We start from the raw sequence: 25865 nt of genomic DNA, 5'->3' as shown, positions 1-25865 counted from the left end.
CATTATATATAAAGCTTTCATCCCCACTGGCTCTTCCTCTTGGAATTGCTTGGGATCAAGCGTCTTAGTTAATTACTTGCAGCAGTAAATATAAACACCACAGAGGAAGCATCCAGAAATACGTACTGAACTAATCTGGAGGTTATGCAATTATATATTTGCTGTTTTAGTTACCGGGGTTTGAAACTCTTCAATTTCTTCATCTGAACCACTTTATTTGATGTATTGCTCACCATCATTCTAACCTTTTCATCCTATAAATTCCTTCTTAAATTGCGTCTCCTTACTGGTTTAAAATAATCTGGAATGTTAAGCAGCAGGGTGTAGACCTGGGTCTTTTTACAGATCTGAATGACCCTCTGCTTTGTATCAGAGAGGCACATGAAAGACGTTAAATAATTCAGTGCTGTGCATGTATCTTTAAGCTCTTCTGCCAACAGAGAGGAACCTCCTAGGCTTTGATGTGGGCTGTGCTGTAAACATCGGTTGACGGTGCAGAGATGAGAAGAAGCCGACGGTGGGACAAAGCAAGTCAAGAAATGCAATAGTGCATAATTATTTTCAGCAGACTTTGCTGTTGGGCAAAAATGTGGTGTTTGAGTATGCAGGGATGAACAGAGGTGTTTGTGTTCTTCCTCTGCTTGTCATCCTCTTCCTAGCTATTCCACAGTAAAGGCCCAACATATAGGACATCCAGTTGCTCTGGTTACCGTTTCTTCAGCTGATAGGTGTCTTTGCGTTTCCATAAAGTTAGCTTTTTATCTGTAAATGGGGTACTATGATGTATAAGTTATAAAATTAAAGTGACACACAGGCTAATGGGAGGTGTTTTGTTTCCAATACATGTTTAAAGGAAAAGTCTGGTCACATTCAGAATACAAACTTCTGAGAGTACTTTAAGTATGAAATTATTACATACGTTTTAATAAATTATAAGTGTTTTTTTTAATTAAGATTAATTTCACTTGAATGTGCTTTACCAGAGGCATCCATGTTTGTCAAAGAGAACTACTGCCAGCTACCCGTTTGTGATGTCACGGTGCGGTATCGCCTGTTGAGCAAGTTCTAGTGCTGTATCTGGTGTTTGTCACAACGCGCTATCATCCATGATGGCGACGACCAGTGCACTTTTACCCGATGTATTACAACATCCAACTTCTATGCACGTGGGCATTGTCAGTTCAACTATAGATCTGGTGAATTTCAATGGTGAAGCCCCTATTAAATAATTGTTGTTGATTGCAGATGTGTCTAGCAGTTCCCATTGATTTTGCTCATAAAGCGGGGAGAATGACGCTCGGCTTACCGCACCGTGACGTCACTGCCGGAAGATGTCAGGAGTGAGGTGTTATTATATTTGGTCAAAAATGGCTGGTCCTGGACTAGGTGATTGTGATGAAAATTGTTTTCATTTTTTACTTATTAACGCTAAATTCATTAAATCATCGCAAATGTATTAGTTTTAGGTATAAATAATGACCGGACTTTTCCCTTTAAAGACTCATTCATAAAAACATCTTATAAATATAAATTTGTCATATTTACAAGCTACTGAAAAGTTCCCTCCTCCACTAAAACACAAGGAGCTAAACTTGATTTAAGTAGCAATGCTGCAACTTTTAAACATCCAAACAGGATTGCAGTTAAATACACAGTTTACAAACTTTTAAAAATGTGTTTAATGAAAAGATAAACTTCTGAATTTATGAGCCCCAGTACAGCCTCTATGTCAACATGAAGTATGGCTGCAACTAATAATTATATTGCCTCGATTAATCTGTAGGGGTGTGGGGAAAAAATCGATTTGGTAATATATGTCGTGATTTTCGTCTCCCCCAATATTATACCGATCTTTCAGTTCCTAGTATCGATTTTAAACAGACAAAAGATCTTTTTTTCCTAAAACAATCAAGGAAAATGGGCTGCCTCTGAATCCCCACTCTGGCAGATGGTGCTGTGGAGCCCTTTTCCTGACTCAACCCAAACAACACAAACAATAAGTAACTAAATTATCAATATCTTCTGATGGACATATAAAGCACTTGCTTCTTATTTACACATCTAATTTAATAGCTGGGAAAATATCACAATTTATAGTGATATTGCAATGTCGTTATAATATCGTATTTTGAGGCTCGAAGTATCGTGACAGTTATCGTGTTGCAACACCCATGCCATCCCATTAATCTGTCGATTATTTTATTATTATCAGTTATTATTATATTGATTTATAATCTGATAGCCAAAGGTTCCTTAAAGATCATTTTTATAGCATTAAACCAGGTGAAACTAAAACTATTCCATTCGAGGAGTTCTAGATAAAACATAGCAACAGGCAAGATAGAGTTGGCGATTAATTGAGTTTAAGAGAACTTTTAACATAATTAACTAATGGCATAAAAAAAAGACTTTATTGGTCCCCAAGAGGTGGAAGTAGAATATGAATATACAGAGGAATAATGTCAGACCCTATTTTTTTTTCTTCATTTTTAATCTTTTTTTTTTTTTTATTCTTCACTACATAATTTTGCAGATACATTATTACTCTTAACTCTCCCATGTGTTTGCTGATACTATTAACATTATCAAAGGCATAGAAAAAGAAAATAGTTAACTGATTAAGTTCTACATAAAACATATTTTTTTAAAGTGTTAATTCTTTTGAACTTGCTGTTGGAAGTTGCAGAGTTTTTCTTCAGTGTTATTTCTCTCCCCCATGTCCTATGTGGCACAGAAACAATTTCAAAATGTGCAATTCAAACTTATGTAGATTAGCTCTCTGGCCTAAATTTTCCTCTGTGCGGATGAATTATTTACCGTTTATCTAATTTCAAGCAGACATGCAGTAAGTCGGCTCTGCTCTAAAATATATCATGTAATTTCACCGCATGTTGACATATTTAATCATAAAACCTTTTTATCGTGTGAAACAGGTTTCAAAAACACTCAGTTGGTAAATAATACAAGGGGAAAAATTAAATGCATGTTTAAATTTGAATGGTGGATTTAATTTAATAAACTTAATGCCTGCCATTTATATAAACACAGGTAGGGGAAATAAAAGGAGCCGCAGCGTTGAATTATTCATGCTGGTATCGTACAACACAGGGAATATGTTTGGTCTGTCGTGATAGGATATTCCCAGACTTGACCTGCGCGGCTCTCTGCAGGCAGCTGGCAGCCAATTAAAGTTCCTTTAAGACTATTAAGGAGGATAATCCTTCAGGGGTTTCAGTGAACGGAGAGAGCAGGTAAACAGTCCCTGATTTCACTCATCTCACCATCCAGTTGTTCTCTATCGCTGTCATCTGCAAACCATTCCTGGAAAATACATGCAACATCCCTTTTTATGATACTGAGAAAATTAACCCAAGGTTATATTCACATATTGTTATTGCTTCTTAGGTTCTTTATCACACTACATTACTGCAATACTTGTGAGCTTGATATAGGTTGGCTTTTTTTTGCCTTTTCTAAAAAGGAGGCTGTGTTATACTTCAGAGCATTATTCCTGCACCCTGATGGATGGATATAGACATTTATCAACAAGATGGGTTAAATATAGGGCTGGATGTTAGTTAATAATAGTAATAATTTAACTTTATTGATCTCACATTGGAGAAACCTACCTCTGCATTTAACCCATCCCTTTAGGGAGCAGTCGGCTGCCATGGTGGGGTGCCTGGGGAGCAGTGTGGGGTTAGGGGTATTGCTCAGAGACCCAGAGTGGCAGTCTGTGAGAGTGGGGATCAAACTCGGAACCTCAGGATTCCAAACTCTATGGCCTAACCACTAGGCCACCACTCCCTTGTTTTCAAATTACAATATAATCACAATTTTAAACATAATTTTCAAGTAGGAAGAGGTGCTTGATTTTTGCTCACAGTACATAATGTTAACAAAACTAAAGGCCAGAACACACCCGGTCCGATTTTGCCTCTGATCTGACAGAAAATCATGTTGGATGAAGTTGTGGTGTTTAACGCTCATTGAAAGTTAATGGGGCTGATCACACCCGACACGAATTTCTGCAAGGGAGCTTGCGTAGCTCCTACTGAGATAGACCCAAGGTCTATTTTAGTCGGACTACGCAGCAATTTATAAGCAACTTCATGGTTAAATATCACGATAAATTGGGCAGTTTTACCTTAATAACGTTAAATGCATGATAAATGCTCCTGCTCCTGTATTAGAAATAAAGGCATGTGCAGGAAATGCAACTGCTCTATTCATAATTTACTTATTCAATAAATCACATTACATATTACTTTCAGTTAAATATTAAAGTCTTGTACCCATTCAGGTTAAATGATTTAACAATGTCTCATTGAACAGGAGAAACATGTTACCTGTCTTGCAAAGTTTTTTGCGTAAAGGTAATGGAGCCTTTTGCACATCTTCAAACTCAACAGTGTGGTTGTGCTGTAGGTGGTGGAGGTTGGATGTGTTACTTGGGGTAGTCCCGAGAGCTTTCAGACAAACTTCGCATTTCGTGTTCTTTTACTCAACATCTATGGCGTAATTGTGGTGCCACTGAACTGAGCCTGCAGTGAGAACAATTTGCATCATTTAAACTCGCACTTCCTTGCTCAAAACCGGTCTGCCGTGCGTTCAACTCTGACAACGCGCTCTCAACATCTTCTCTGCGCACTCTACTTCCCTCTGCTGTTGCTGGGCTACACAGGATTAACTGATGTAATTTTGTTTACGGATGTGTTAGATGCTTCCTCAATGGAATCCTCTGCCATTCTCTTTATTTATGCTTTATTTTCCCCACATGCTGCAGTGTCTTAAAGGGGAAGGAAATACCAGTCACAAGCGCACACAGGCGAAACGGCAGAAATATTTACCAACTTATGTACCGAATTTACCGACATGGGAAAATTTGCTCCTGTTATCGTAGTGAATGATGGGAATGATAAAAATGCGGTTTTACAGGAAGAGAGATGTGGTTACAAAGTATAACGCATCAGTTTTGGAGTCACGTACATAGTAAGTGGGTCAGACTTTTTCAAAAACAATGAATGAAAAGTAAAAAAAAAAAAAGAATACACATGATAGGGGTTCAGGAAGAGAGAAAACGGATAAGGTAGTGTCCCTTTAAGCCTGGCAAGAAAAGCCACATGGGACAGAAAGCGCTGTTTATCACTCTCCTCGAAAAAAGAAAAACTTCAGGGGAGAGAAAACAGATATAGTAAAATAGTGATCTGTTTGAGCCTCACAAAAAACAAAATAGCGAGGAACATACAGTGCAGGTAAGCCCAGCTTTAACTCTCCCCTCTTTATAAAAAAAAAAGACAAAACTTTGATTCTCAGAGACAGATCTGTGAAGTTTATCAATCACTCACTGCCTAAGTCAGCATACTAACCGTCCAACTGCGTTTATTGCTGTTTTTTTCGTTTCTTTAGACCTAGTTCCCATGTTTTTAATATAGCAAAGGCATATGAACATTCTCTCTTTTCTGGTCTGCACTGACTCCCTAACTGGGGCTTTGCTTTATAGCTACAACAGTGTTTTTTATTATTATTTATTTTTATTAACTTTTCATAATCTGTCCAAGTCACATGTGGGAAATTGTTGCAGTCTGTATAGCACAGAGACAGAAGAGGAATAATTCTGAGCAGATCTTCCCAAACTGACTAGTCATAGGCTTCCTATACGCAGTCAGTGTGACTTTGAAAAAAAACTCTGAGCAGAGATTAAAAAGTTGTATGCAAACGGTGTGTTCTGGCATTAAGACCCTTTCTGACTCCAGGGGAGGTCAAGATGCTTCAAGTGGATTTGCAACTCAACAGGAGGGCAGAAAGCGATGCAGCTAACATACCGATCTGTGTATGTGAGCTAGAGGTGTTTCCCTCAAATGGTAAAGTACGGTGACAAAGGACTCGGGACCCCCAAAAAAAAGATACATTCAGCTCTGTGAAAACAATGAAACCCTGAAAACAAATATGTTTGTACTCAGCACAGAGGAAAATCAAATGGGGGGGTAGTTTGTGGGGGAGCTGTGTTTTAATAGGGAAGAAAAGAAACACTGACAATCAGCTGGTTCAGCTTAACACACACCGGCCGTTTGGGAATCCCTCCGAACCTGAAAGCTCCACCGCTGCCTTCAGAGGTTACTCTCCACCGATGGAGTGGGAGCGCATGTGTTCACCTGCCTGCAGGCGCACAGGCTGAGTCTGAGTGGATGACAGAAAAGCAAAGCTGTGAGTTAGGTGGCTGGTCTACGTTTTCAAAGCGATGACCTGATGTCCTCAAAAAGACAGGTTTCTCCCATATATATGTGCAAATAAGGAGGGAAATTAGTTTAAAAGCACTGCTTCCAAGGCAGTTAAGCTAATTATTTACCACACTGACATAATTTCAGTCATTTTGACAATTTTTGAGCATCACCAGCTGTTGGCTGAAATGTACTTTACAGAGCCCTGGAAAGAAGGACCCTAGATGTCAGTCTATAGTCTCATATGCTCATAAAAAGGGCTTTATCTGCTTAATTTCAGCGAAGCAGTGACAAAATCAGTGTAGCAGTCCGCTACAAGTTAATTGTAGCCCTGGGATGTCAGAGAGCAGAACATCAGTGCTTGGTTAAGAGCTGATGCCTGTTTCAACCAATTGTAGTACAAACGCAGAAGTGAGTAAAATTAAAAAATAAAATAAAAATAAAAACCCTGCCCTGACATTCAGGCTCTCATCACTTTGGTTTCTTGTTTTATTTAATCATCAAATTACAAAAAATGGTGGGGTTATTAACATCCCTAATTTCCAATTAAAAGCATGAACACAAGGTATTTTTAGATTATTTTCTTTTAAAATTGGTGAGAAATCAGCGATGCGTGGGGGAGAAACAGAGCAGTACCCCCATATATGGAGACTCGTAGTTCTTGACGAAACTCTCCGAGGCTCCATTCCAGACCTTGTGACCCTTCTCTCAGTGCCCATTTCCTGTGTGATTACTGGCTACTGAAGGCGACTAGTAATAGAAAATCTATCGAAGAAAACGGAACGGGTGATAACCATCAAATAACCAGAGGCTTGTATTGCTTTTCCTTCAAGAGACACAACTTTGTAATTTCACACCTTTCATTACTCATTCATCATTCTTACAGTCATGCTTAGTTTTTCTAAATATTTGAGGAATCTTTTTATAACCTTGCATTTTTTGAGGTGGGTTTTTACACGGCTCACCCTGCTTTATCAGAGTTTCTAAGACAACAGTTCAGCCCTGATCTGTGAAGCTTTATGGTTCTGTTTTGGTTACCACACCCCAAGGTTAGAAATTCTATACTTTTACTTTAAATCTTATGTTGGAAGTTGTGCAATTCCTCCATGAGATTTTTCTTTCTTTTCTCTAATCATGTGGAGTTTTGATACGGCATTTATTTCATGAACTGTTTTGGTGGGTGAATAATTTTAAACAATAGAATTAGGAGCTTCAGAATGAGTCATTCCATGCGTCTGGGTTCAACAAGGCCAGACAGGACCTGCTTCTATTAATCTCTGCAAAAGGTGTATCAGAATAAGTCACCATGATTAAGCTCAATGTGAGACGATAACTGCCCTACTATTAGGGTTAAATGGAAGCATTTTGCTGTGTTTTTCTAGATATTCGCATGCACAGTTGCAGCCCATCCCATTTATTCATCTTTATCTCCCCTAAATCAAATATTGTGTAAACCCTCTGCCTTTTTTTTTTATACAAGAACTGAAAGACTCATCCAAAGAATATTTGTGCAATTATATTTTCGCAAGTGATTCGCAGAATTGTATTTTCTTATAACTCAGAACTATTCTCATTACTTCACTTTCCTTTTACCTTTTTTATTTAAGGCAATTCATATTATGAGAACAAATAAAAAGATTAGTCTCCAAGTTTGGTGAAAAGTCTGTGTAAAATGACACTTCTGAAAGTCAGGCTGAGAAAATAAAGTTTAGGAACAAGCAGATGGAGCTATACAAAGTATGTTAAGTGTTATATTCATTAAGGTGAACATTTTTGGTAAATGAATGTAAAACTGTTGCCATAACTTGGTATTCTTTGTTACCTTCTTTTTGGCCCAGGGGTAATTTTAGCTGCTCTGTAGACCTCAAAATACTGGTACTTTAAATAAAAAAAATCTGATGTCTTATTTAATTGCGTTAGCCTAATTACCCACTAGAATTGGTCAATTTGAGTCGATTTTAGTTGGAGAAAAAAAATGTTCTATCACTAAACAATTGTTTTTGACTACATCCGCTGACTAATTTTAAGCGTCCTTGCTGCTTATAATTTTATAGACTTAACCTTGCCTGCAAGCTGAATTCTTGCAGTATTTGTTCTCAATTGCATGAGATTTCATCCTTCCAGCTCCTGTTTCAACCATTTCAGACCGACCCCAAAATGGGTCGACAAATCCCTTTGCAGTATTATAGTTGAAGGCCCAACATGGCTGTGAATAAGCAGGAGCTGCCGAGCTGAGAACATGCATGTAGCGCAGCCACTGCTATCAAATCTGTTCTGTCCACAATTTTATATTTGAAAGAGGAACTTACTGTGGTTTCTCATAGTGTCTACTGCTATTTCATTATTTTGTATTGTTTTATGGGCTAAAACCAAACATTGGTCGGCTGGCACCGACATGAGCCGCCCCACAACTCTGTGTGCCAGGAGGCGGCGGTAGCCGCTCCGTAACAGCTGGGTGGTAGCTAGCTAGATGAGCCCTTAAATTTGTTGTGTTTCCACGTTTTACTTGAACCGTTTTGCCGCAGATTTTACAAATTGCCTCATTTAAATTGTCAGGCTCCCTCTTTTCCTTTGGCTGAAAACCAAAATGCTCCCAAAGGGGCGAAGTAACATTTGATTTTGATACCAGTGCAGCTGCCATTGTATCCTTCTCAACTGTTGTCCCAAGATGCGGTGATGGCGGTGGCTGGTTTTGTAGCGCGGTGAGTTTCTTGATATTGCGATATTTCATTCATGCGGTTATTGTGACAGCCCTACTTTACATCATTAATCTGACTTGCCAAGGTAGTTTGGCCTACGAGGGATATTTTTCTAGGCTCTTTTCATCTTTAGAGTAATCATTAATAATTCAGTTCCTACAAGCTCTTATCTGTTGAAACAAAAGGTGCGCAAATTAATATTTACAATTTAATTTACTGTAATTGTTGTCATTGGTGCCAAAACAATCTATTTGTAATTTGTCAAAAAAAAAAATAAATTCTATAAGTAAATAAATATATATATACAAATATAATATTTTATATATATATATCCCATTAAATACACAGAGCGCTCCAATTAAACAACATATGGCTTTCACACTCAGCTCTTTAAGAAACACAATTAATACTTTATGCTGCAGCAGCTACGAGATGTGCTACATTGGTGTAGTTTAGAGGTTGTAGCTCTGCGTTTTATTAGCTCAGCAGCTTCATTGTTCTGAATCATGGCTTTAATTGTTTCACATTGTTGAGTTCAGGAGCAATTAAAAACAGCAGATACTCTATCCAGGATTTCATTTTACATCACGGGCGGAAGTATATATTAAATGTTGATGCAGTGCTTCAGCAACTAACACATAGAAAATATACAATGTTAAGCACACACTGAGAAAATCCTGCCATGGCATCTGGAGACCCTACACTTCTTATTTAGTGCATCAGCAGGGCTTTTTAAATGAGCGTTTTTGTCTCAGTTATTAAATGTCATACAGTTGGAGAGCCTGTCTGGGCATCTGGTTATTCTGTCAATATTCAGTTTTATCAATTGTTCCTGTAGCACCACTCCTGCTATGTAGAACTGCAATCCTGGTCAGGTCTACTTAGCTTTTTGGAGAGCTCCTATGAACCTGCAGTTTTTCTTAAAGGAAAAGTCTGGTCACATTCAGAATACAAACTTCTGAAAGTACTTTAAATAGGAAATTATTTCATACTTTTCAATAAATGATAAGTGTTTTGATTAAGAGTAATTTCATTTGAATGTGCTTTACCGGAGAATCCATGTTTGTCAAAGAGAACTACTGCCACCTACCGGTTTCTGACGTCACCGTGCAGTATCGGCTGTTGAGGAAGTCCCAGTGCTTTATCTGGTGTTTGTCACAACGTGCTATTATCCATGATGGTGACAACCAGTACACTAAGCGAAGCAGAGAGTAAGGGATTAATGGCGTGTTTTTTCTCTGGCCAGAAGTTTGATGGCAAATCCTCCCTCATCAAGTTGGCAATCCAACAATGAACTCATGGTGGATCATGGGTCGGAAAGGTGAAATGACACTTTTTTTTCTCTCCCACTTTTACCCTTATTACATCCAACTGCCATGCCAGTTAAACTATAGCTCTCACAAATTTCAATGGTAAAGTCCTCTGGAAATCTTAAATAATTGTTGTTGATTTCTGATGTGTCTAGTAGCTCCCCATTGATTTGGCTTGTAAAGGGGCTTACCGCACCATGACTTCACTGCCGGAAGATATCAGGAGTGAGTTGTTACTCTATATGGGCAAAAAAGGCCGGTCCTGACTAGGTGATCGCAATGAACATTTTCATTTTCTTACTGATTAACGCAAAATTCATTAAATTACCACAATGGGTCATTATTTATTGGGTATAAATAATGACCCATTGGTTATTCGTTCTGCGATGGACTGGCGCCCTGTCCAGGGTGTACCACGCCTCTCGCCTGTAGACAGCTGTAGCACCAGCACCACTAGCAACCCACTTGGGATTAAGCGTGTTAGAAAATGGATGGATGGACGTTTATTCCTTGCTGAACAGACTTTTCCTGTAAGTTAAAAGCACCTTTTTCTGTATTGACTAGTTGTCTAGAATATCATCCCCTGAACACCAAGTGAAAGTAGAGCAGGATTCACAAAGTCTTGATTTGAACTGGAGAATTTCAGCACAAGGATTTGTTGCAGTTGTAAGATATTTTTTGATATTTTGATATATTGATATTTTTCCAGCTTTATTTGTGTTAATTAATAAATGCTTACAGAAATGCTTATGAAAACTCCAAAGAAAGGTTTCTGATTTCAAAGGTATTTCTTTAGATCAAGGAGTGTTTTCAAAATTGACTGCATACTGAAGAAGTAATTCCATTTGATTCAGCCGTGGGGAGGCTCAGACTAAATGACGGCTAATAGAAAAGTGCGATATGTTATTTTTAATGACCCATTTTGAAATTTTCTTTGTGTTTGGATTTTTCTCTACACTAACTTCGATCATGTAGATGTTTCCATCCAGTATTTCATTGTTTTCATGGCCTCTGAAGCTTGTTTGTCCAAAGACTATCATGGCAGGACTTACCTCTTACTGTTGTGTGTAAAAGTATTCATTTCTGCTTGCATGCATGGATCAGCATGCTGACGGAATCTCTTAACCTTTCTGTGCGGCCATAAACTCACTAAAGTGTTACTGTCACTTAAAGGGCTGCTGTGAGGAAGTTGGTGTCTTGACATTGAGTGCCTCTATTATTTAAAAATGACTTGTTGTTAAATTGTGATCATATTGCAAATGCAATTACTTACCCAGCCCTAAGCTAAAAGGTGCAGGACACTGGATTACAAGGATTGCAGTAGAAAACCCCTGTTCTAGAGGATCTCATGACTGTGGCTCACTTGCTGACAAGCTGTATGAAGATGCTGTCATTTACCAACTAGGCTTGGTACAGGCTTAGGTCAACTGCTGCTTTAATGACTGGCATCACTTCGCTTCATTGGTCAGCAAACGGCCTGACCTTAACCTCTCGGTTCATCTATTGGTATCGGCTGCTATAAAAGCAGCCGTGGCTACGTAATGCCTCAGCAGAGACACAGACCTGGTCAACTCTTGGCCATGTTGGCACAGTAGTTCAGGCAAATTGATCTTATTAGGATCAGGATTAGACCAAGTATTTAGTGGAGGATCTCATTGGAAGACGTTTCTGTATCAAAATCCTTCTTATTGACCTTATGCTGTCAGACTTCGTTTCAGATGATTGTCTGAACGACATGCAAGCTATTTCTTCCTAACTTTATCAATAGCCTCTGCTGCTTTAGAGTCTATTTCAAAATATTGTCAGTACATTCAGATAGTTTCTGTCAAAATGTTATTCATTTATAAAGATATCCTCCATTACTATAATTCTCACAGATTTTCAGATGGATGAATTCCAACTAATGGGAGTTTGAGGTTGAAAAGTTTTGTCTGCCAGCCGTTGGCCATTGTTCGCTTCCTAATCGTGACGCAGAGGAAGATCTGACACATCTGTTATGGTGACTCACAGCTACGTGCTGTTGCAGGTGTTATATGGTGATTCCCACTGTTGATATTTCTCTACATTCAAAAGAAGTGACTGTGTTCTCTCTGGGCGTTTAAAGAAGGGATTCAGATCTCCCATCATTAATTTTGACACACTCGTTTGGCTTTCTGAGTCATTGATGAGACCTAATTTTTTATCGTAATTGATCCGCCTTTTTCTCCAAAGAAAAAATAAACCTAGGGACATCAGGAGAAGGATCTAGTTTGTAGAATTGCTCTTGTGGCCTAAACAAAGAAAGAAAAAGAGAACTTTTGGTTAAACTGCTCAAGAGTTTTGTAGGAAGGAACCTTTTACTTGGAGAAGTTGTCATGACTAGAACACCAGGGCCAGGAGCTTTGCTTTTGTTGGTTCATGATGATGAGGGAGCTCTGGCTTAGGGTCAGCTTGTAAAATCCCAGCCAAGATGGCTTTGAAGCTGTTTTTGAAGCCTGGATGAGTCAGTCCCATTTCACTCTCTGCTCTATCAATTCTTGCATTTATGCCAAAGGTGAAATGGGTTGGCCCAACTTTTTGGTTCCTCATAGTAGGAGCAAATTCACGTTAAACTGTTAAATTATAAAAATCTGAAAAAACAAATTTTACTGTAACATCAGTCATTACAGTTGGGCTCAGGTTTATCCACAGACTCAGCAGATTTAGTTTTAAAATAGCATTTTACTCTCAGCTACTTGGGAAGATATTGATTAATTAATAAATCTCAACTTGATTAATCTTAGCAATAGACTGACAATTAACTGATAAGCAGCAATTTCCTTAAACAGTTTTCCTTTGTATTAAGAAGATTTCTGTTCCATGAAATGAATGCAATTATGTTTCATTTAAACACAAAAGTTGACAAAATTTCACAAAGCCTCAAACATGTTTGAAAATATAGCAAAACAGTAAAGTATTAGGTTACTGAATAGGGTTAAAAGAAACATAGAACAAAATGTAAAACACTTAATCCCCTAGGATAAGGATTGTTAAACTAATGTTTAAATAAAAAATAAGTCCAAAGCAAACTGTAAGAATTTCTAAAAAGATCCCTGAGAGATGAACTGGAAAAGCTATAAAGAGCACAAACAGGCTTCCTGGGTCTGAAACAAACATCCCTCTCTGTATGCTTTGAATGAGGTCTTTGTAAAGCGAGTATTTCGGTTTAAAAAAAGCGGCATGTTAACATCTTCTGCTGTGAGTCCTGTGAGCAGCCTGTTTAGTGTGACCAGCTACAGAGAATACACATTTAGATGAGGCTGTTGTGTCTGCTATGCACCAGTACCATCCCAGTTCGTCAGACTGGAATCAAGGTGGCCTAGGAGCTTTCATATAGGAGTCAGTTTCTTTCCTTGTGTCGTTGTTGCAGGGGGTGGAATACTTTTCCCAAGACTAACTTCACTGCAGATGAACCACAGCTTCCTCAGTACCTCTTGCTCATGGCCTCTTGTTGGATTTTGAAGGTCACGTGTTCTGATACAGCCAGTTTAAGCAGTTTAGTTATAAGAAATCCTTAATGGAGCAGCGTCACATTTTTATGCATGAAGGTTTCAAATTAGAACTACACTCAAGTACATTTTTACACAGTGACTGTATCTAAACATCGATTTTAATTAGAACTAACCGGACAATAATAAATAGCTTTATGGGTAACATGTCAGCTAGTGACTTTTTAACCCTTTAAATGTATTACATAAATTATTATGAGCTCTACCTTCATCTTTTACCAAGTGAAGCCTCACCTTATTTAAAAACTATCCTGCTTTGCTGCTGTTTCTGTCAAAAGGTCCTGCGACGCGTGTTGTTGAGGCTTAAGGATTTCAGAAATAGCATACATGCTAGTGATCAAGTTAGGGATTCAAAATCTAAAAGAGGCTTATTCAGTCTTAACTAAATTATTTTTGACTCCTGATTCTTTCCGTGGAGCTTAAAGGCTGTTAAACAAGGCAACATTTTATTTAAAATTTCAACAAATAAGAACCAGTTTTCTGTAAAATGTGGTTTAGTGCAGAATAGGGCTGCAACTAACGATTATTTTAAAAATCGATGAATCGGACGATTATTTTTTCGATTAATCGATGAATCGGACAAAAATTTTTTTTTATATTAACCTCTTTATTCCAAAATAAACATTTAGACAGAACAAACAAGCACACAAGTACAGGTTGCTCATTAACTGTACTGGTGCAATATGAAAAATAAATGTTTGTGTTAAAACTACGCAAACTTACATGAGAAATGTAGCTGTACATCCACAAAATATAGGGTACTTTGTTTCATAAAGCGCAAAAAAAGACATTTTTGTTTTTAAAAGCCCCTAAGGGGTTCAAACAATAGGCCCCCCATTTCAACAAATGAGTTTTTTTTTACTAGAAGAGTTCTGCCTTTTAAGACAGGAAAGTATAGCAGTTAAAGTTGCTACTTGAGAAAATACTTAACCATAGAGATAAAAATAGCCCTGTGATTCAAATTATAAATTGTATTTGGAATAAAAATGAGAGAACTAGGGGTGCTAAAAAACACATCCTCCAAAGACTCCAATTTACATGGGAATGTGGCATATAATTAATTGACATATTACTGATCTTGCTGGATTTTATTCTGCTTTACTTCCATAAATTGCAGGATCTTCTTTACTTTATCTTCGCCAGAAGATTTAAACTTTAAAAGCCTTGCCCTCATAATTTGCAAGTTAATTTATTTATAAAGTAAATATAAACGCTGCTTAAGCTAATTCAAATGAAATTAAAAGTAAAATAAGTAGCCAACCTTATCACTGTCTGTAACCTACTAACACGGTAAGGAAAGCATCAGATGAGCTACCTGAGAAACTAACGATACGTTTCCCCACTTTAAAACCAAACAAACATGGTGGTTCTGTGCCATGTTAATTTCTTTTGAAAAAAGTTGCATGTTATCACTTTTTTCGCTTTACAAAGCGCAGGCTATTTTAATTATTGTGATCAATTTGCGCCGTCAATCCCGGTGCATGCGCGCTTCATTTGCAGTCTGGACGCTGAGGCTCTGACTGCAGCTGAGAGGGACTCCTGCGGGAGCGGGGGGGAGGCGCCCCACGGCAGAGTAGGAACGATACATGCTTTCACGTAAGAGTCTCTAAAAGCCGCCAGTGACACCGTAAAAAGTCGCCAGATTTGTCGCTAGTCGCTTTTTTGAAAAATAGTCGCTGGAGGGGTCTGAAAAGTCGCTGAGTTGGCAACACTGCTCCTGCGGCGCTGACTCGCTCTGCCATATTTTTTTTCTTCCTCTTTCAGTCAAGAGGCAGTGATGACGGCGCGGCGGATGACGCAATAATCGCGCGACACAACTAATCGATGATGAAATTCGTTGCCAACGCTTTTAAAAGTAGATTTTTATCGATTTTATCGATTCGTTGTTGCAGCCCTAGTGCAGAATGATTCACCTGAGGTTTGACTGGACTGTAAGGAAAACGATAATTGTTCATTTTGTTTATTTAGCTCTAACTAATAATAGTTCTAAATGCATAACTGAACAGTCTTTAACAAACAGCTTTAGATGCATAAACACTGTTTAGAAAAATAACATACGAAAAGAACAGGACTTAGAATTAGAAAGGCTTTTAAAACTCCAATATAGTTATTGAACCAATATATTGATGTGTAAAACTCGCTTAAAATATAAAATATTAGCATGTCTAAACCCACTTTTAGGAGCACTGTTTTGTGTGTGATCTGGCTACTGTTCTACCCAGAGTTTGTTTAATAAGACATGACGATACAGTTAGAGGAGCTTATTGATTTGCCTCTAAGGCCAAGAGCAGGAGATTAGGACAAAATAAGGAAATCAAAGTCCAAAGCAGCTCATACAATAGCGAAGTCAGTTTGTTAACGGGGTTTCATTTAATGGACTTGGGAAAAGACATGGAGATTTAGGGTCACTGAGGGAGACAAGGACATGAATCCTCTTCTCCGTGTACGGAAGACCCCACCCTGTGCTTCATTGTTTGCTTCCCAGGCAGGATGCCGACCTTTCACACTTACAAACAAGAGACTGTGGAAGTTATTGGAGACATTATGAACAAACTGGCTAAATTAAGTCTGAGGCATCCTGCTTGTACTCAGTCGTTTTTAAAAAGGTGTGAAAAGCGATTGGGAAGGCTTGTCCAAAGTGTAACGATGATTAGGATTTAGCTGGTTTGTTTTGGCAGCATTCAGATGTAAATGTGTGTTAATTAGAAATGACTGATTAGGAGATTACATGCAATTAGGCTGTTTTCTCTGTGATTGGTGTTCGGGGGCTGTAAAGGGAGAGATGGGGAGGTTCCTTAAAGCCCCGACTTGTGGTGCAAGTCCTGAATAATTCATCACAGGCACACGTTGGTGAATTAAAGGTAAAGCGATAGCACTCTGCGCTGTCTTCTTTGGGTTGCTGCTGCATTTTTAAAGTGTGAACCAGCACTCAGATGTCAAAGTGTTAACCTTGTCGTCTCCTTAAGAGTTTCATTGCTCTCTGTGTGTGAAAAGGGGGGCATTAGGCAATTTAATAATTCAAAATCAGTTTTTCATTTCTTTTCATTAAAGTGCCACTTCTCTGTTTTTATCTGATGTTTTATTTCTTTAACGTGACTATACTAACACAGATTCTTAGTAAACATCAGAGGCAACAAAGTGTTTCTTCTTTCTTTCTTAGTAATATCTGTTCCCTGCTGGATGCAGTCTTGTAAGAGTGAGCTTCTGTTTCTAGAACAAACTATCTTCCACACAGGGGACATTGCTGTGATATTGCGTTGCAGTAATGTAGGAAGAAGTGCACTGCTGTTGTTTTTTCTCAGAAAGCCCTGCAAACCGCTTTTGAAGCACTGTGTTAAAAGCGACTGAGATTTAGTTATCCTCTGTGTCACTCCTTAATCAGTCCCACAACTCTCACCCACTCATTCTCTGTAAATAATTCAGCACAGCATTTTTCCTGCTTCACAGATCTGATGGTGAATAGGGATGGTTTAAAAAAAAAACAAAAAACTGCTGCTACTGCAGAAATATTAGAAATAAAAAGGTCAAACAGTTTTTGATAAATGGTTCTGTTGGACCTCTTTTAGAGTTTTTAAAATCATTGCACCTTTATGTATTTTTGGATAATGCGGGGTAGATGGAAATTAAACTTATGTATATCGTCATTTTTGGCATTGCATCAAAAATCTTTTCTGTGGTTTATTTATGGAAGGATGTTTTCCTAAATAAGAATTATTCAAACACAGACCATGGTCTGTTTCTTGGTTTTAATCTGGTTTTAAAGACAGTCCTCATATGACCGAGTAAATTGCTTAAAATGTTTATGAAATGTGTTGGTTGTTGGTGGCTTGGGATATTCCAGGCTAAGTGCTTGTTTTTGGGGAAGGGATCTTTCTGCTTTATAGAAAGCTCTGTTTTCTTTAAAAAAAAAAAGCTGTAATGGTGCTCTATTTATATTCTCAGAGTATTGAATTCAGCCTTATAGCAATGTGGTCGTCACAGATACAGCCTGTTAGCTCATCACTGGCACATTGTTTGCTGGAGGTTTTAGTTTTTGTCCACTAGAGTGCAGCAGATTCAGTTAAGGTCATCAGTATTAAAGGAATAGTACACCCAAAACATGATTAGCCTTCATTTTCTACTCACCCCCATGCTGAACAACACCCTGGAGTACTTTTTTGATATCTCAAATGCATCTGGAGATCTGGGAGGCTTCTTGCTGTCTGCTGACATTCAAATAATGGAGGTCTATGGTGACCGAGACAGAAAGGTCCATAAAAGTCCACAAAAAACGTGTCAATATTCCTCCATACTGCTCGTCCAATGTATTCCAAGTGTCCTGAGTGGGTAGCATCCAGAATTTACTCGAAACGAAGTCATTTAGAATGTTTTTAGAGCATAAACAGTAGTGTATAGGATTTCCTGAAAGCGCGCACATGTGTGCTCACGACGCTACGGAAGCCGGCAGATCAAGCCAGATGAAAGTGCGCATTCAGCGTCTGCTCTGCCAATAATGCAAGCGTAGAAGAAGAAATGTGCTGTTTACCTGTGCAAAGAAAGAAACAACGAAAGAAAAATGTCTGAGGACTTCAGTGTTGAGGAAGAGCATGAGTTCTTTGCCGAGCTGAATGCGCTGTTTTGGTCTGCCGGCTTCCGTAGCGTCGTGTGCGCGCTTTCAGGAAATCCTATACACTACTGTTTATGCTCTAAAAACATTCTAAATGACTTCGTTTCGAGTAAATTCTGGATGCTACCCACTCAGGACACTTGGAATACATTGGAAGAGCAGTATGGAGGAATATTGACACGTTTTTTGTGGACTTTTATGGACCTTTCTGTCTCGGTCACCATAGACCTCCATTATTTGAATGTCAGCAGACAGCAAGAAGCCTCCCAGATCTCCAGATGCATTTGAGATATCAAAAAAGTACTCCAGTGTTGTTCAGCATGGGGGTGAGTAGAAAATGAAGGCTAATCATGTTTTGGGTGTACTATTCCTTTAACTTTGTTTTAGTGAAGAATAATTGGTTATGTCCCACTTTCTTTTTACTAAACAAACATTTGGGCATTTTGAGCTTACATAGAAAGTAAAACTTAAAGGAACTGTAATCTACACATTTAACGGTCATGCTTTGGAAAAAAATAAAAAAATAATAATAATAATAAAAAAAATAATAATAATTTTTGTAAAGCTGCGCAAAAAAGACTGCCTGGTTATTTGCTGAATTTCATAAAACACAGATTTTAGTGGGCTTCAGTTAGTACTGCTTAGTGTATTGTAGATTTTTCCCTTTATCTGACATATCAGTGAACAAAACATTCATGTTTTTGGAATTTCTTGTATTGCAGTAGCTGATGACTGATGCAGCTTTTCGCCAGCCATTGAAATAAGCCCAAATTAACAACCACACTTCCAGTTTAATGCTTCAACAACCCTTTAAAGTTGTTCTATTTCACCCGCACTGAATGCACGCAGACAAGGGGTAACATTCAAGGAATCTGCCACGCTTTTTATGAATTATATACACATTGATAGAAGCAACAGAACCAGAATAACTAGTCTCTGGACTATTTCCATTAGTCGTACTGGGTTAAAATTTGCATTATAAGTTTAGAACACTTTGCCTGCAAATAAAGCAAATTGATATCTGCTTCCCTTTAGCTGGTATTAGCCTCAAATTGTAGAGTCAAAGTTTAATTGTAATAATTTATGGAAAAACTGTATATCCAGAGAAATCAAAGTCTATTCACATAGACTTATCTGGTGGCAAATGGGCATCACAGAAGTGTTTTTTATAGTGTTCTCAATCCCGTCCACATCTTTGGACTCATATTCTGAGACTTAATAACAATCTTTATCTATTGTAGTGAGCAAAAAACAAACAAAACAAAAGCAAACAACGTTAGGTCTAGGACCATGCAGATGTTCCTCTATCTTAATGCCGTATTAACAGTTTCAGACAAAATGATCTAAACTTACCTCTATTGGTTTTCTGCTCTTAAGCTTCTTCTTCAGGTTTAGTATGTAGACTTTATGCATACTTAAATAATAAGGTTAAAAGTTTCTGAATGATCTGTTTTGAGGGCCAGTGGAGCATAAAATCTCTTTAGCTTCAGTATCATGCCAATGTCTCTATGGTTGGTGTTATGCAAGGTAAAAAACAAAACAAAACAACAATACTCAACATGGCTTTGAGGTGCACAACCTTTCCCTCTTTTAGTGAAGACGATTCCAATCAGGGGTTCAGTTGTTTTTAAAGTTGTTCCATTGTCTATACTCACCTGTGTATAGCAGGTCGTAGATGGAGGCGGTTTGCTTCCTCAGTGGTTATTAGGTTAAGGCGGGATACACTCTAGAAAAGCTGCAAGGCCATACAGAGATCCACCGGAAAGACAACCATGAACGCACACTCTCATCACTAAAGGGAATTTAGAGAAACCAATTTCAGTTATATTTTTTTGGATTGTGGAAGGCAGTCGGAGTACCCAGAGAGAACCTACTCACAAGAGAGAACATACACATTCCATGCAGAAAGACCCTATGATGTGATTTAAGCTCTGTACCTTCTAACTGCCAGGCAATGGACCTACCAACAGTACTACTGCGATAAAGGATAGTGTTGATTCCTTTCGGCTCCTTCTTTACAAAGTCTTGTTCAGCATTTTAGGAAACGGAACTCGAGTGATAAAGTTCCAGTGTTGTTTCATCTGAAGAGGTTTCTGCAGGAAGGCTTTTTAAATCCCACCGGCAGACACTGATTATGTATAAGGTCCAATTTTATAAGTCCTTACCCACCTTCAAACATCCTTTGGTGTTTTTATTAAATCCCACTTATAATGCATCAGTTGTATCCTGGAATATTATACATGGTTTGAAACATTTTTGAAGATTGCAAACCTATTTTTTAAACTAGCTCATTCATATTAGGGATTTTTTTTTTTTCTTCCTTTGCATTTTTCTTAGCTGCTGATGAGTAAGGAAACCACCGAGCTCAACAAATACTAGGTCAGTCTATCTTCCACCTCATCTATCTGTATTTTGCTAGCAAACCTGTCTAATGCACAGCCTACGTGCACAACGTGATTTTTGATCCAAATTAAAAGATCCCACAGCAGGCAGTGAGGGTCTTTTCTTTATTTCCTGTTTCTGTGGCTGTCATCTGTTTACTACTCTTTTGATGATTGGAAAACTAAAACATGCAAAGTGTATGGAAATGCAAGGGAAACTTTTCAGAAGATTATTATCTTTAAAGCACACTTAAAAACAACAAATGAAGGACCAAACTTTTTTATGTCAAGATAAAAAGTAAAACTAGTGCAGTAAGAACAGCTGTTACAAAGTAGCAAAATTTAAAAAATAAAGCATGGTTTTTAGAATATAGCACTTATGAAAAAACTGAAACTGCATAGTTATTTACATGTATGTATTAATGTGATATTTGTGTTAATAAGCATCTGTTTCATGTGCTAGTGTACCAGGGTAGCTGAAAGCCTATCGTATTGCTCCCTCTAGCTGCAGCAGAGGCGATTTTCCGTTGGTTTGTCTGAGAGCCTCGATGCTGTGGTGCAATGAGTCTCCTGTTTAAGGATCAATACTGGGGCAGTGAGCTGATGCAGTGAAAAGCAATATTCATCAATGATTAATGAGCCACCCTTTCACCCTGCTTCATCTTTAAGTTCTGAGAAGGAAAAGATCCAAGCTGCTGTCTGTTGTTTTATTTTTATTTTTACGTCTGTTGCATGTTGGTGACAGATAAACTTTCTCAACTGCTTTGATCAAAGCAGTGAAGCGATGAAGTGACCTATAAAAATGCAGCCTGTAGTAGATGATTTTTCTATATCAGAAGTAGATATACTTCTGCCACGTTTCTGTCCTGCAGAGTTCCTTGCGGTGAGACGATAGGCTGCTTTTTTTGTGGAAACCTCTCCATTTGTGGTGTCCTGTATCACTTCCTCTAATACCAAGAGGAAAAAAAACATTGAAATGCTATATTACCTATTCAACTTTTGTGTTTGGAGCAACCTACTGCTGGTCCCATATGTGCAGACCATCAGTGTATAATGATATACTAAGCTAGCTTTTGCTTTGTCCACCTAGCTAGAGACAAATGTGGTTTAATAAAAACATTTGATGCATGGATTCCAACAAATTTAGTTTTTTGCAGTGTCACCATAAAGATCCAGCAGCCTGGTTTGAGCCAGAGGTTTGGTTCTACCTCCAGACTGATTGTGTTTTTTTGATAAGTCACTCTGAGATTTATCTGATTTCCTCCAAAGCATTTAATACTAGATTTTGTTTCTTAGCTAATTCTGTTCTGTAGGCAATAAATGCCCTTAAACTGCTGCTAATACAACTGCTTAGTCTACATTTGCAAAAATCATTAGCTCTATTGTTTTCTTTGTAGCCATGAAAGAGTTTTCTAATAATACTGCCACCTGTGTTGAAAACACAGCACTGCTGCACTCTTCTGCTTGGCAACTCCTTGTCAATGGCAACTCCTCACCTGGAGTTGCCATTTATGTCTGAGTTGAGCTGGATGCCGGTCGCTTACGAGTTTCTACAAAATCCATCTTTAATATAACACTTGGATTGTTTACCAGATCAGACCCCTTCAACATGGAAGCGCTTGATGTCAAATGGTGCTGGGACTTCCGAGCCAAAGTACATTCAAGAAAAAAAGGCTCCAGGCTTATGGATTCATTGGTGCTGAACTACTGAGCTGTCAGTCTGATCATCAAATAATGTTTCAGTCTTAATGGATCAAATAGAATTTTTAAGATATTTTTTAATAAAAACAAAATGTCTCTTTAAGGAAAAAGAGAAGTAAAATATTGTTTTTTTCAGCCATTTTGTGTAAACAAATGACTTAATGCTTAAACTAGAGCAAAGCTACCAAGGTTAAAGTGTCGGTGTTGGTTTATCTCTGCTCATAATGTTCGTACTTGTTAAGTCCTTTTAAAATGTATTTGCCTATAACTTGTGCCTCTGCAAAATTACTTATTTTTATGGCAATACTGCTTCTGGATTCTTTATTCTACTTCTCTATTTTATCATTGAGGACCTTTTAAAAGATAATTTCTGGACAACTAGTTTAAATTGTCATTATTATATGTATAGAGGGTATGGCATTTGATTTAAAACACTGCCTGGTCTGGAGGAGTATTACAATAAATACATTCGTTTTTTTGACATTCCTTTTCTTTGCCCTATGTTTTTATTTTATTTTCTTGCATGCTTGACATCTAAAGCCAGGCCCTAAAATGAGCTATAAATTCATAATAAACATTTCTGTCTTGTGTCTTAATATGGTGTAAACATTAACATTTGTAGAATGAATAGACAATTAGACATCCATTAATGTACATAAAGAGGATCATGGTTTGTCATCTTTATAGCTTCTTTATTAATAACCCATTCTAAAGTTTACATGTAGTCTTGGCATTTTCTCCACATTTGTGTCCTTGTACCTGAGGTAATAATGACATCCTTTGATTTCAGATTAGTCATTTAACACTGCTATCCATGTGCTATTAATAGGCAGCTTTTGCTATTCCTTAAACAGAGGGCCATTTCTCACCTTATTGCCATCCAACCTTTCTTGTGCCGTTATTGGCGCCCCTGCTGCTTTATGTCTCCCCCTCCCAAACCCCACCAGATTCATCAGCTCTGCTAATGATTAGCTTTTAACTTAAATAATGTATCAATTTCTCATAAATGTTAAAATTCCACAGATTAAGCATGAGTGATGAGGTAAGCAGTTAATTTAACCCCAGCAAGTAGTCTGTGGATTTAAAAAAATCTGCATTTGTAACGCTCATATAAAATGCATTTAGATATCTGATATACTGCAGGGATCAAAATCTTTGCACCATTAAATGCTCAATGACTTTGATGGGAAATTAATGCCATATTTCAGAGGGTTTATGTTCCAGCCGGCTCTCTTGGATTTGCCCTGTTAGCTATTGAAGTTGTCGCATTATTAGGATTTTTAGCCTTTAAGTATCTAAGTGATCGGCAGTGCATTCATATAACACTGACAGATTATTACTGTAATAATCCCGTCTCCTAAATGCTTACCCAGGAACCCTCCCCCGCAGTAAACCATTCCCACTGCTTCTCTGCCATTCTAGTGCGCGCAGAGTGGCTTGGATTTCTTCTAATATTCTCTCCACAGCTTCCTCAATTAAGGGAGCATCCAGGAGCTCAGATTTCATATGAGAAAGGCATTTTTTTTTTCCTGTGTGTGTGTGTGTTTTTATCAGCAAGTTGAAGGAGTTCAGTCTGAGTGGTTTACCACTGCAGCTGGTGGTGGAGTGTGTAGTGGTGACAGCAGCACTCACAGGGATAGCATCCCCTTATTACACAGCAGTCAGAGGCAGTGGAGGTAGCGGAAAGAAACGGATGAAATAACCGGGAGTCGGGAGCACAGCAGACTGTAACCTTGATAGTTTTTGCAATTAAAGAGAGGGAGTGTGTTGTTGGTGGAAGTGAGTTTTGCAACTGGAGGGGGAGCTACGACAGGAGACGAGCAGCTCAGAGTATAGCAGAAGTATTATTGAGAAGTCGGATCACGAGGGATTAGGAACAAAACTATATAGTTTTCAACTCCCAAGTGCCTTTCCTTTGGATTTGAGAAAGCAATGGCATCTTTGCTGTGATCATCCCTGTCGGGGTACCTGTGGATCGGCTCCACGTGGAACACATCACAGAAAGGAAATTGGCTCTGAGGATATCTGTTGGCTAACGCTGGAAGCAGGAAGTGGCTGAGTCTTGCAGCCTTGTTTCATTTTCTCCACACACCTTCAAACCTCAGCACAGCCCGGCTACTAATGAGCAAGTCGATGTGTGGCTGTGGCTGCAGCATCATCTCCTCCCTGATGAAGAGACTGGGCTGCACAGCTTGCTGCTCAGATCTCCTCTCCTGCAGCCATACTTCAGAACAGCTGCAGCGCCTGGCTGCTGGCTGTCCGCCTAGACCAAAGGTAACCATGCAGAGCGCCCGGCGACATGGCTGCAGTAGTGCTGTGTCCGTCAAGGCAGCTGGACTTGACACTGTTTAAACCAGGAAACAAATAGGCGTGGCAGAATATTGCAAAAAGTACTGGTTAAAAGTGTTTACCTGCTTGCTTTTTCTTTCGATGATTGTCCAGGTATAAGAAATAAGCACCCTGGAGAGAAGAGCTGTAATAGATTCTCTAATGGAACCAGGTGATTTAATGGCAGTCTGGCTGCCTTGACAACAGTGGACTTGCTTTCAGTTAGCCCATTTATTTAAATGGATGGCTTTAGTCTGCTTGTGGTTGGCCATGATTGCTGCTCCTCCAGAGACGAAGAAAAAGCTTTTTCTAATGGAACGGATGAACAACAGGGTGCATGTGTCTGATCTCTTCTGTGCATTATCTGGTTTGTGATGACACTGTGACTTGGCTCTAATCACAGCTCTACCTCCCAAGTATCCTGACTCCTCCATGCTATCTTGTGTAAATATATGTTCTGAAGTAACAAGTAATGAAAAAGATTTTTCTTCCATCTTCTCACTGGCAGTTTGCCTTCATTATACCAGAAGGCCAATTCTCTTGGTTTCCAGGAAGATCTGTGTTCCTATGACTAATAAAGGATATCCACGATGAAAATGTTGTGGTGCTGTTGAGTTGTTGCATGGCAACGATTTCAAGTCAAATACACAAGTGACGGCAACATTAAGCTGTTTACATATATTAGTGGTGATTTTAGGTTGCCTAGGCTTATTGTTAGAGTATTGGGAAAAAGACAAGTTAGTCATTAAAGCAGCTTGGCTGCCACCGATGAATATGTATTTATTATATTTGGTTCATTGAAAAAAGAAAGACTTTCAGAAATATTTTATAAAATTGAATTAAAAACAAAGAGTTGCATTTAGTTGCATTAAGAAAAAAAAGCAACAAAAAATGTTTAATATGAGTTAGAAACTTCTAGCTAATCAATGAAAAAGCTTTTCCTGGCATGACAGCAGTCAGTCCTTTCTGATAACTTCTGAAAAACATTTTCCTCATTTCCACAGGTACCTCTGATGATTCGGTTGCTGTTTATTCCCAGCTTTTGTGGTGAGAAAGCCTGTTTGCTATAATCTTTACCCCACTGCAGGTTCT

At 38.4% G+C, this 25865-nt stretch overlaps 1 protein-coding gene across 2 annotated transcripts in view; it reads left to right on the top strand.

Annotated features, from left to right (window-relative positions):
* Positions 1-25865, top strand: part of fbxw7 (F-box and WD repeat domain containing 7) — a 123363-nt gene that overhangs the window by 6343 nt on the left and 91155 nt on the right. Inside the window, exon 1 of one of the 2 annotated variants that reach the window (XM_038271773.1) lies at positions 24552-24719. The exons of the other annotated variant lie outside the window; for it this stretch is intronic. Coding sequence (XP_038127701.1) covers positions 24567-24719 — 153 coding nt within the window. The 5' untranslated portion in view covers positions 24552-24566. Of the gene's footprint in view, positions 1-24551; positions 24720-25865 lie in introns of those variants that run through there. 2 annotated transcript variants of the gene reach the window in all.

This window comes from Cyprinodon tularosa, unplaced genomic scaffold, assembly GCF_016077235.1.
Source record: "Cyprinodon tularosa strain WSP-4 unplaced genomic scaffold, ASM1607723v1 ctg81, whole genome shotgun sequence".
Lineage (NCBI taxonomy): Eukaryota > Metazoa > Chordata > Actinopteri > Cyprinodontiformes > Cyprinodontidae > Cyprinodon > Cyprinodon tularosa.
This window is presented reverse-complemented; position numbering and strand designations above follow the sequence as displayed.